Source organism: Lytechinus pictus, chromosome 2 (assembly GCF_037042905.1).
Source record: "Lytechinus pictus isolate F3 Inbred chromosome 2, Lp3.0, whole genome shotgun sequence".
NCBI lineage: Eukaryota > Metazoa > Echinodermata > Echinoidea > Temnopleuroida > Toxopneustidae > Lytechinus > Lytechinus pictus.
Genome location: NC_087246.1, coordinates 16,565,033 through 16,578,056, shown reverse-complemented (window position 1 = coordinate 16,578,056; position 13,024 = coordinate 16,565,033). Strand labels below are relative to the sequence as shown.

The following is a 13,024-nucleotide window of genomic DNA, read 5'->3' as shown; positions in this document are numbered from 1 at the left end:
GGGGGTGGGAAAATTAAGCAATGCGTTCCACATTCATCTTCAATAAATAAAAAAAAAATGTTATACCAATACCTTAATATGGATGTTCCTAAGGTAACATAATAAGTAGTGCAATTTGTAACTTGATTTTTAATAACTTCCGTAACGAAGGTTGACATGGTTAAATGCCATCGAGAGGATTTAATGGTAAACTATATTTTGATTCCCAGCATTGGTCATGCATTGCTTAGGATCTCAGGTTATGGATGAAAGTTATTTTAAGGTTGCCTCATTCAAATTATGAACATTAAACTGAACGAAAGATGTGCAATGATTTTTATGGTTCTTTTTGTTAAATGTTATTTGGTAAAATCCTGCTTCTCAAAGAATATTGAATATTTTTTCTATCTTGCAAACATTTTTGCTTCAGTAAATAAAATTGTTGATACCACACTGAAACTTATGGTGTGCATTTCTATTTCAATAATTTCAAAGGTGATTTAATTGAGTAACATAAGTGAACAATGCTAACAATTAACCTCCGTAACGTTGATATACAGTGCTTGAGTTAATCCGGTCAGTACTTCAAATTGACGCAACAGCGACATGCCCCTTTTCTGTTGCCACTTTCTCATACATGGTACTTTCACAATCTGTATTTTTCAACCCATTTTGTAGATTTCATTTTTACGATTTTTCCCCCCATCAATTGTAGCATTTTTCTGAGAATGACCCTGCACATAATCATTATTTGACGCTTTAAGACTAGAGCATGTAGAGTGAAGACTAGACGCCAAAATTCTGTCTGTGAGAGCATGCTGTGAGCCAGCCACAGTCTAGTCCAGTGGCGTACCTAGGATTTTCCACAGGGGGGGCAAAATCGGCCGCAAAAAATTTGACAAGCAAAAAAAAAAAAAAAAAAAAAAAAAAAGGTCTTCAAGCTCGTCAGGGGGGGGGGGGGGGCAAAAAGGGTCTTTTAAGCTCGTCAGGGGGGGCAGGTATATGTCTTTTGTATGGGTTGTGGCTCGTCAGGGGGGGCAGAGTGCCCCCCCTGCCCCCCCCCCCCCCGTAGGTACGCTAGTGGTCTAGTCTCACTACTTCAGACTCTAGCTGCATCATGCACTATGAGAATTGCGAAAACCAAGGGTCTGTGCATACAGACAAAGGAGGTGCCATGGCACGAGAAGTAGGGTCCTGACTAAATGCATGAAAGTCCGGGTTCAATTTTCTGCCAAACTACCTTGCTGCCCACAGCAAGGTAGTTTTATCTGCACTGTTGATCAAAACGATGAATGCAAATAAATGGCCTCCATACTTCACCAATGTTTGCTCATCTTAATTGCTGTGTGTAATAATTTTGTGATTTAAGATGTTGGCCCTTAATCATGTTAAATGCCAGACCATAATAAATCCATACTCCGGCTGTTAAGTACATTTTCAGATTTTTTTACGAAAAGCGTAACAGAATAACCATCTTTGCTTGTTTTGGTATTTTTCACCCTGCTCTACATCAAGTTCAAGTTTATCTAAACCAATCAAACAAGAGACTTAATAATTTTTGTTACACAGTTTAACGAAAAAAATGAGAATACATGATAGGTTTGGGACCCCATAAAAGCAGAGCTTGTGAGGGGGCCCCTTATATAGAACATTACAACAAGAATGAGATGAATTTATACAATGATAATCTAGAGAGTAAATAAGAAAAATACATACAAAAATCCACACACACACACACACACACATAATGGTTTATCAAGATTCAATTTAAGATATTTTGTAATCTTTCAAATAAATAGTCGACATGAAATTTTAAATATGGGCAGTGTTGGACTGGATCTAAAGCTTTGTGGTAACTTATTCCATTCTTTGATACAAACTATCACAAAAAATTCAAAGCAGTATTTGTTCTTGCAAGTGGTTTTGGTGGATAAGATTTTTCTGCCATGTATTGAATAAATGGACATTTGAGTTAACAACAAATGCATCTTTTAAAAATGAACAGTTTTGAGAGGATTGTGATTTGTACATAAATATCAAACAATTGAAGGAGACTAAATCATCAAGAGGCAAAATCTTCAATTGCAGAAATAAAGGAATGCTTGGACATCTGTAATTCGAATATGTTATGAGCCTCATAACTTTCTTCTGAAGAATTAGCAGTTTGTTTTAATGGTTCCTATATGTATTTCCCCATGTGACATTACAATAATAAGTGTGGTATAATATCATTGCATAGGCGGATCCAGCTTATGGCGAAAGGGGGGGGGGGCGTACTGCCGAGCGGTGCACATATTTTTGCACTTCACCGGCGCCATAAAAAAAATGTTGAAAAAGGGGTAAAGTATGACCCTGTAAAATGCTCTTTTCAAAATGTAGGATTTCCAGTCATGCCATTTTGCATGACCACACGCAGATAATATTTCCGGGGGGGGGGGGGGTGGGGGGCAAGACTCGAACATATTTTTGAAAAAAATAAAATAAAAACGATAGAGTAAACGGACCGAGCTGCTCAATGGGGCGATTATTTTTTTTACAAGTGTAATAAGAGTATTTGGTGCACATCTCACATTTGCAAATTTTTCATAGTTTTCATGAAATATTAAGGAAAAAATGTGTTTTCACAACAGCTGATCGGGAATTTGCCCCCCCCCCCCCCTTCCCCCTTGCTGCGTACGACCATTCCCTGAAGTCCACTTAAACATATCTCATTATAACATAAAAAATATACATCAATTTAAACATATAATCTTTCTAAAACATATATAGAGAGAGATTGACAAACTTATTAAAGAAAGAAACAAGCAAAAAGTAACACAAATTATGCATGTTATGTGTGATTTCAAAATCTCGTGTACTAACCCTGCTATTGCGATGAGGCCAATACTTATGTATACTAATTGAGATACAAGTTTGTTTTACTATATATATACAATGATACTACATTATGAATCATTTGGAATACACCACCAATCCAGGTTTATATATTATCATTCAATTTTCATGTACATGATGTATAGGCCTAAATACAGAATTTGGTATTTATCATATTGTGATGCTTTTCACTAAATCTAATGTAATTTTTAATGATGAGTAATATTTATCTAATTACTTTGACGAAACTGGATAAGTATAATGCTTATGACCTGAATTCAGAAAGAGATCCTTGAAGACAGAGCTTTGGAATTAGTTCTCCAGTTTTACAGGTATCGTTATCTTTGTTTTTAACTTCTTCCTGAGTGATCATATGAATAATATTTAACTAAATGGAAGATGAAAATAAATCAAATTTTGTGGCGTAAACATTAAAACAAAGGTATTGACAAACTGTATTTTTACATTGAAAATTATATTTAGTGGTTTAAGGTCTAACGAATATACGTCTGGTTGCGTAATTATACACTCCCGGTATTAGCAACGGGTTTTAGCAAAGTTTTGGACTAAAATATCTTCATAATCTTAGTACTCCTTTTCTGCGATGTAATTTGATACACATCAACTGAGATTAATATTTCAGAATTACTTGTAATATGCATAATCATAATTGTCTATACAAAGGAGTCTCATGATGGTGCGACACTATGGAAGGAAAATATATGAGAGAATCGGGGTTCGAGGTTAGCAACCAAATATACCCAGAAAAAATAAACCACTAGAATTTGTCAGAATGTGTCGAAATTCTGCAAATAGGTCAATCTTGTGACTTTTGGATTTTTCTTGACCGGCGCCGATTTATAACTAGATGGCGCCGATTATTCTTGTCCGGCGCCGATTTAGATTTAGGTGGACCTGATTATTCTTGATTGGCGCCGGTTAAGACTCTGGCAGCGCCGATTTATAACCAGATGGCGCTGATTATTCTTGACCGGCCCCGATTTAGATATAGGTGGCGCTGATTATCCTTGATCGGCGCCGGTTAAGAACTCAGGCAGCGCCGATTTTTCTTTACCGGCGCCGATTTATAACCAGATGGCGCCGATTATTCTTGCCCGGCACCGATTTAGATTTAGGTGGAGCTGATTATCCTTGATCGGCGCCGGTTAAGACTCTGGCAGTGCAGATTTTTCCTGACTGGCGCCGATTTATAACCAAATGGCGCTGATTATTCTTGTCCGGCGCCGATTTAGATTTAGGTGGCGCTGATTATTCTTGATTGGCGCCAGTAATATGCAGGCAGCGCACTGCTGATTATTTTTAACCGGCGAAGTTGTTGGGAAAAGGGTAGTTAAAAGAAGAGATAAGGAAGATGATGTGATTGTGCTTTGCCTGGGGATAGTCTTTCCTTTACTGTTGCTAATATTATATCAGTGTATAATTCTTTTAAGCGGCGCCTTTTCTCTTCTTTCCTTTATTTTTATTTTTTAAGCGGCGCCTTTTCTTTCTTTTACTTTTTTTTTAGCGGCGCCGCTCAAATATTTGGGGGGGGGAGGCGTGCGCCCCCTGTGCCCCCCTGGAACCGCCACTGAATTGTAAAGAGTTACTAAGGTCTGCTGAGGTAGAGAGAAACGTACTTATAAATGACACCAACACTCCTTGATACCTTATAGTACAAACTTAACTGAGGTGATTTTTCCATGATAAGTGATCATCAACTACAACTCCCAGAAACCTTACATCTTGACTTCGATTGATCTTATGGCCTCCTATTGATAATGGGTTAGTATCTTCAGGGACTCTTTTCATGTAGGCCTACATCTTACAAAGGGAGTAGTAAACATAATCCATTAACCTTTTCAGGTGAAAACCGCCAATATCCATTGAAATATTCAGATAATAACATCCATTATTCGTCGGAATGCCAGATATGCGCCTTTTTTTGAATATTTTAATTTGGAACTATACAAAAAAACGTCTACAGGGCCTTATCAAGAGTAAAGGTAAAACGAGGTCTCATCATCTGATCATGCCCATCCAACTATTTCCAGAAGTCCTTTCCAATTTTGTAGTTAAGGGGCTTGATTGAAATTTCCTAGAATTTTACAAATTTAGAGAATTCTAAATACCTTTAGTTTTTGGATTTCTTCGTTTTGATTTCATATGTATGTCCTTTTCCTCTTTCATAATTTAAAAGGGCTCACGTGACATATTTTGAATGCATCGTAACTATATCGAAATTATTCAAAATAATAGTAATATTTTCTTTTTTCCTCATCAAGGTAGATATCGGAATGTGTGTCACTATCTAGGATTCCGATAGAATAGATTTCTGTATATACCCAAGCCCGATTTCTGGTAACACCGTAGGGCTGATTTCTATACACTTGATTTCAGGGATAATTGTTTATAGTCAATCGTACAAAATGAAGTGGACGAGTGGTCTAAGGCGCCTGACTAGACAAGTCCGGGGTTTGATCTCTGGTCCTGGCACTTATGCCCATGGGCATGCAAGGCAGTGCCTGCTTTCAAATAAATAAAAATCATATATGCACTCCTCGTAAAGTTGTGCACTTGTTTAAAAGGGATGTTTAAAATTCAATCGCTATAAACTTTATCACTACTACCCCTCTTTTTATTTTTCAAGGGGGGGGGGGGGATCTTTCAACATTCAGCCGTAATACGTTATTTCAGTTTAAAAGAATTGAGTTACAACTCGTGAATATAATAGCTTACCGGGACACAGAGAACATTGAAGAACATTTTCCCTGCAGTTCCATTATTTCCAACATCAATCAACGCGCAGAATATAATGATATGCACCATTTTGTTAAATGCTTTACACTGACCAACAAATCCCAACTTACATTTAAGGGGGTTTTTATGTCATACTCCCAGTTCTTTTGACGTTTGTTATGACCTTTCAAGAATTTCATCTGATATTTAAACTATATGCCTTCTCATTACGTGTGATATAAGATTTTAAAATTAAAAAAATAATGAGATTCGTAATTATGGGGGTTTCCCTTACCAGCGCGAATATATCGACGTTTTGAAACCCACTTACTGCCACAATGCAGTCAAATAATGTCAATGTACTTATATCTCTTTCTATTCACTCTTTCTTGGAAAAGAAAATATTCCTCAAACTATGTGGCAATTGCTTTTATCCATACTGAATACGGTTTTTACTTTTATTTTCTCACAAAAGTTAATCTTTCCGACAATCTCTATTCTGCAGTATCAGTGGCGGCACCAGGATTTTGAAGGGGAGAAGATGACGTAAAACTAATATTTTTTCCATTGAATTATATTGAGATAATGGAGTTATACGACCCAGAACTATCTTTTATACTATTTTTACGATAGTATGATTCGACGTGAAAATCTCTACCTTTTTCTCCCTCCTTTTTTTCATTTCCCCCATCTTATCCCCTTTTTTCACGACCGTCTATATGCCTGTAAAATCCACCTCTTTGGCCTGAACAAATATAATTATAATGAGCACCCCCCCCCCCGCCCCGCCTGCTCCTCTTTCATTTTGACATGGCCCTGTGGTCCTGGATGAGCATGTCTCCGCTTTATAGCGATTCATACCAGATACCGAATGCTTCCTGTCAACTCATTATTAAATGTTATCATTATCAAGATATTATCAAGATTGTCTGCGGTAAATCAACAAAATCCTTGGAATCTTTTTGAAGGGATCGAGCAAACATCATTTTCATTGTTGAGCTAATAATCAAGGTCCGTGAGACTGCAAAAAAGCAAACATCTCAAAATACATGTATGATACTTTTCACAAAAATGAATTACATCATTATCAAAATTTTCACAATCTTCATCTTCGACATGGGTTGATGAATATTATGTACAGGTTTCGGACTAATGTGAGTTCATGCCCCTTATGACACGCCCGCACAAGTGGTGTTGTTGTAACCAACATCCTGCCCAGCTATGTCTCTGAATATCACGTACATCCTGAAGAAAGAAAAAAAAGGAGAAGAAATTGTAAAATGCGGTGGGTCGAAAGAGAAAAGAGAGCGAAATACAAGTGAGAGAAAGAGGAGAGGGCGAGAAGGAGGAGCCTATTGAAAATTAAGTTACTTAATTTTTAATGCAAATTTTCACGAAAGTGTAGTCTGTGTCACCAAACAACACTGGCACCAGAATCCTCCCCTTTCTTCATCAATACACTTTTGTAATGAGCTCGGTTCCACCTTCCCTTGTTTAATTATATTTATAGAAAATCTTATGTTTTTGCCCTGCTATTATAAGATAAAATTTGTAGCTCATGCCTCATGCCTCCAAAACTCCCATGCAGTCCGTGCAATTGTAACAATAATATCAGTAGCTATATATCCCATGTAATTAATTATGTTGAGTTTGGCGGAAATACTTCTCTTCGTAGACAAAAAAATAGATACCTGTCATCTTTATATTGATGACCATCATAATCAGAAGTGAATATTTGTAGAGGTAGTAGTAGCAGCAGCAGCAGCAGCAGTATAGTAGTAGCAGTATTATTATTATTATTATTATCATTATTATTATTAGTCGTAGTAGTAGTAGTAGTAGTATATAGTAGTAGTAGTAATAGTAGTAGTAGTAGTAGTATTAGTAGTAGTAGTAGTAGTAGTAGTAGTAGTAGTAGTAGTAGTAGTAGTAGTAGTAGTAGTAGTAGTAGCAGTAGTAGTAGTAGTAGTAGTAGTAGTAGTAATAGTAGTAGTAATATTAGTAGTAATATTAGTAGCTGTTGTTGTTGTCGTCGAATAGTATAGTAGTATCCGCTTTTTTCACAAAATAGTTTTTTTTAAATCACCTGTCAGGGGTCACGTTGATCTTGCCCAGTGCTGCAGTGATAAGCTTCGTGATGATCTTGTTTTCCTCCACTCCTTGTTGCCCTAAACAAATCACGTTAGCGATGGCACAAGGTGCGGTAGACCCACCGAAACTCATCTTCTGGTTTGGACTTACATGGATGCACATATACTATATTACAAAATAAGAAACATGAAATATGCACAGAGCATTGCACGTGCGTAAATCCCAGGGGGAGGGGTTGGGATACCCCCCCACTTTTCGGAGATGGCATGTACAATCACCCCCTCCCCATTTCTCAAAACAGAAAGGTTTTTTTTTTTAATTATCACTATCCAATACTTCTATTAATGCGTGGATTCATCATTAAATACATTTAAGTGCTTAAATTTGCCAAATTTTGAGGAATATTCTTAAAACCCAAAATTTCTCGCGCGGTTGTCCCACTCCCGCGCTCAATCTATTCCTTCAAAATCGCATGGCATGATACTCACGAACAATTCAAATAAAGTTTATATTTAAGGTCTTAAAATGTCAAATTGGGGCACAAAGGATAATACAACATATTATACGGAACATGTCATGTTTTGAAAACAAAAAATTGCTTATTATAAACCTTTTTGGCTGAAAGTTGTAGCTGAGGGTATGTATATTAAGAATCTGACGGTTGCCACCTTGGCACCCTATGGGACAACTATTTTGATGTTTGTTGCTTGGTATTAAATTAAAGTTAACGAAAAGTCAAATGTAAAAAAAAAAAAAAACATTGGTAGTTATCTCTGCAGAAAGGTGATTCGGTGTACGTGCGATGTCAGCAGATTGAGACAATCACCAATTACAGCTTATTGGACATGGTTAGGTGTAGGCGTTTCATTATCAAGAGGCTGACGTGGAAACTATCAGTTGTCTTCTGAAGATAACACCATAGAGGAAGCACGCAAACATTATACTGACAACACATATATATTTTTTTCCAGTATTCGTTTTCGGGGTCTACACGCCTGCTGCTTCCTACTGAAAAAAAAATAATTGACAGTAAACACATTAGAGCTAGAAAAATGTTTGCTGTGCACAGCTAATGCCTTATCAGGTTGGGATATTGTATACATTCGGCAAGGGAAAAAATTCAATTTGTACTTGCTGTTCGAATGATATTTAAATCTGTAGAGCCTGATGCGGAAGTAGTGGACTGAACAGAAAATGTGATTTATACTCTCTCTCATTCATACACTATCGAAATGTAAAAGAATCTCTCACATGGCTTCATATTATTTAGCAAGAAGAAGATGCTCCAAAGATTTCCATTTTCTCCAAGCCAGCAAAAGAGCATGTCAAAGGGGTTCGTCTTCAGGGTCTTTAAATTGAGAGCAGCTGATAAGAAATGACCCCCCTCCCTGCCTACAACTAGAGTACCCTTTCCAGGTTTAGAAGGAAAGTTGAGAGGACTCTGCTACGGCACATTTTTGCTTGAGCAATTTACACATTACTGCCAAAGTGTAGAACCAATAAGTATAAAAAAATAGTTTTATTCCCTTGTGCTTATATAATTTGTAATGATAATTTATGTTTTCTTTCAAATTTTTGTTTTTGTTTGGACTCATTTTAATGGCATTATTATATAGGCATGCGGTTTCAGACAGTATGTCTGTGTACGTGTTTCCCTATTTAAATGTATAATGATTATAATTTCTTACTTTAGATGTTTTAAAATACTTTTTGATATGATGTTTATTCAATTTAGATATATAAATTATCAATCTTTGTAAGATACGAAATTTATAACTGTCAACCTTTTTTATTTGTACATAATCCAACCTTGTATACGGTTGCAATAAAGATTGAATTGAATTGAATTTTTACTGAACATTTTGGCAAATGAAAAAAAAATACCCTCATAGGGTGCCAAGGTGGCACTTGTCAGATCTCAATTTACTCAACCTCAGCAACAATTTTCAGCAAAAAATGCATACAACACCCCATATGTTTGTTTTAAAAAAATTAGGTATTCAGAATTACATGTCGTAATAATTTTGTTCCCCAATTTAAACTATTAAGAGCTGAACTGACCTTTTTAATGACCTGCACATTTTTTAAGTGCATGGTGATCCATAATATCTGCCTTAGAATTTTCCATTATCTTTTGAAAGATACCAAACATGACATGTTCAATTCATAAACTGCAGGTATAGATAGGTCATATTCAATGTGAAAAGTGAGCGGGATTCATAAAGTAAGAAAAAAGATAATGCCCAGAGATGAATAGGTAGCACTCACTAGATTCTTAATATACACACCCTCAACTACAAATTTCATTTACAAAATGCTTATAATAGTTGACTTGTTTGTATTTGAAACACGAGATTTTCTACATTATATGGAAAACTTACAACATTGTGACCTCATGCATTCGACGGGGGGGGGGGGGCAAATACCCTCGTGCCTCCCTCCTTGGTGCCGTTGAATCATGTCTATACAATATGCACAACACATCATAATTTTATATGGGCATAATACTTCATATCATACCTGAATACACTGTACTTTGTACTTTTAAATAATGCACTCTAAAATATAACTTTACCAATGTAGTCGGACGGAGATAGGGACCACACAGGGGGTTCGGGCAGTGGCGTAGCTACGGGGGGCCTGGGGGGCCTGGGGGGCACGTGCCCCCCCCCTGAGATTTGGTGTGCCCCCCTGAAAAAAATTGGCGGAGCAAAAAAAAGAATTGCCTGTTCGATGAGATTCACGTCTTGTTTTGAAGTAAATATACAAAACATATTTCAGCTCGGACATTGAGCTTTTATCATACTTTTTTTCATTTACAAACGCTCTATAAAATGTCCGCTTGATGGTCTACATATTAACATTTTAAGCTCACGCTGCGTGGTCGCATTACTTGATTTGCCAAGTCCCTATTGTCTTCGTGTATTCCATAAAGTTCTCAAAATATCAATTTTCAGATGTGATAGTCAAACATAGGACTATAAGTTAGCGCTGCGCGCTCGCATTTTGATTGGTGAGTACTCTACACATCAATTCTATAACCAAACAAGCTCCCCTTTTCATTACATTTCATTAAAAAAATTCAGCCCGTGATTCGCATTATTAATGATACCCAATTAACCATATCCTATTCATGATTTACAAAATATGACTAGAGTGTCCCGCTTTTGGGTCTAAAATCTAATTTTTCTTCCGCTCGCATCAATTATTGTTTAGTTACATACCTATCCCATTTATAATTACAAAAAGTGCTTAGAATGACAATTTTTAGGTCGGAATGTCATCAATTTTTAGCTCGCGCTTCGCGTTCCCATTATTGAAATATGTACCGTCTTGGTGGGTAACTGTAAACAGTCCTTAACAGGTCCCTTTTCGATCATGCTAGAACACTTATTAAAAAATTCTGCTCGTGCTTGGCATTCTCAGTAATTGTCTAGTTACATACGCATCTTGTTCAGGATCACAAACAGTGCCCAGAATATTAAATTTTCAGGACGAAATACATATATGAAAGTTTAAAATAAAAAAAAATTCGCTCGCGCTTCGCGCTCGCACTTTGTATATAGGGGCTACAAGATTATTTCATATTTATGTTATTTTATAAGAATAAAGCTAAGAAGTGACTGATAGGGGAAAATATAGGTGAAGGTAATTTCGGGCTCCATCCCCTATTGGCGAAAGTCGGATCCACCCTTGTGACACATACACACATATAGAAAAAATGGTGCCCCCCCCCCTGAAAAAGCAAGGACGCACCGGTGCCCCCCAGGAAAAAAATCCTAGCTACGCCACTGGGTTCGGGCGTCTATTTATGGGGTCTAAACTTATGAAGAGAAGATGTTCAGTCGTGATAATGATAATTATGGTTAATCAGGCACTAAAGCAGAACTTGTCATTCTTCAGCCGTTATCATTTTGCTGACATAAAACGATTTATGGATATTGAGTTTATAATTATGCCCCGTTTACCTTCTTTTCCTTTTTGGTCGCTTCTGCAAGAACAGAAGTTAGCTCAGTCAAGTAGTCCTTTGGAATATTATCCTCCGTGACGTTAGTGAGAATCTGAAGAATAGGCATCTTTGATGAGATCAATTAACTTTCCGTAATGAACTCTTAATAGAGATGTATTGGTAATAGTCGTGATCCGAGGAGTCTAGGTGTTAAATTTGTGGCAAAAATTATCTATGACAATCACTTAGGGCGTATTGGTGTACATTTTCGGATGGTTTGGGAAGTGCATTTTTCCCCCCGATTTCATCATTAATATGAATGGTGGCGACATAATCTGCTGTGCAAACCCTTCACTCGAGTTTAGGGTCTGAATGTGCAGTCCATTATGCTAGTTTTATATGTGCTAGTCTTTGCGTGGAGACTCACTATCAAAGTTTCAATCAGGGTCTGTACCTGCAGACTTGTGCATGGCGACACCAGATTTTTTTAAAGTGAATTGGGGACAGATGACAGGCAAGAATCACCCCCCCCCCCCGTCCCCTGTGGGCGCCGCCCAGGGGTGCCGATTTTTTTTTCTTTTTACATGAGCGCGAGGACGAGATTAAGTTTAGAAGGGATCGGTAAAATCGGGCGTAAAATACCTTTGAATTAAGTTTCAATCATTAATACGAGGAAGCTCAGCAAAAAAGAGACGGGAAATAGAACGAATGGGGGGGGGGGGGTTAGTCCGGGACTGGAAACGTCCTCGTCTCTACGCTCTGTATTAGACATAAAAGAAGAATAGAAAGGGATTAAGTCCGGGTGCGAAAGGACATTGCATTCGGTAGGTGCGGATCCTCAGGTAAGGGGGCAAGCCCGCCCCTCCCTCCCCCCCCCCCCAGCCAAAACAGAAAAAGACAGAAAGAATAGAAAAAATAGGAATGGGGAAATAAAAGGGGGAAAAGAGCAGTCTTGCATCCCTTGACAAAAAAGAAGCTGAGAGGGAATATAATAAATAAATGAATAAATAGATAAATAAATAAATAGATAAATAAATAAATAGATATAAAAAAAAAATCAAAAATGAATAAATGAATGAATAAATAAACAAACAAATAAATGAATGAATAAACGAGCCCGGGGTCGAAACACCTTTCAATAATTAAGAGATACAGATAGTCGAAAGAGGAGTTGAAGGGAACAAGGGAAATGGCGGGGGAAATGGAGAAAGGAAAGAAAGGAAACATAATTAAAAGAAAAAGCAAGAAAAGCAGAGGAAAAAGAGGAGAAAATATTAGGACGAAAGAGAGATCGTGTAAATGAAAAAATCCATTGTTAATTGCTTTCACAAAATTGTGAATCTAGAAGCATAAAAGTCCTTGTCTCCTCTTGTAACAAATAAACAAGTAAGTAAA

At 37.1% G+C, this 13,024-nt stretch overlaps 1 protein-coding gene across 1 annotated transcript; it reads right to left on the bottom strand.

Annotated features, from left to right (window-relative positions):
• Positions 1 to 6,758: 6,758 nt before the first annotated feature.
• On the bottom strand, positions 6,759 to 11,756 carry LOC129274743 (macrophage migration inhibitory factor-like). The gene is made up of 3 exons (XM_054911497.2): positions 11,649 to 11,756; positions 7,676 to 7,845; positions 6,759 to 6,834 (listed from the first exon to the last, which is right to left on the bottom strand). Exons 1-3 carry the CDS (start codon positions 11,754 to 11,756, stop codon positions 6,759 to 6,761), a joined length of 354 nt encoding a protein of 117 aa, XP_054767472.2.
• Positions 11,757 to 13,024: the final 1,268 nt, after the last annotated feature.

What these genes read in the sequence shown, in the direction of transcription:
- LOC129274743 (XM_054911497.2), bottom strand. Translation starts at nt 11,756, where the DNA reads ATGCCTATTCTTCAGATTCTCACTAACGTCACGGAGGATAATATTCCA. An exon ending in CGACCAAAAAGGAAAAGAAG is followed by an intron (nt 7,846 to 11,648) that starts GTAAACGGGGCA and finishes TTTGTAATATAG; the next exon opens with TATATGTGCATCCATGTAAG. An exon ending in ATCAACGTGACCCCTGACAG is followed by an intron (nt 6,835 to 7,675) that starts GTGATTTAAAAA and finishes TTCTTTCTTCAG; the next exon opens with GATGTACGTGATATTCAGAG.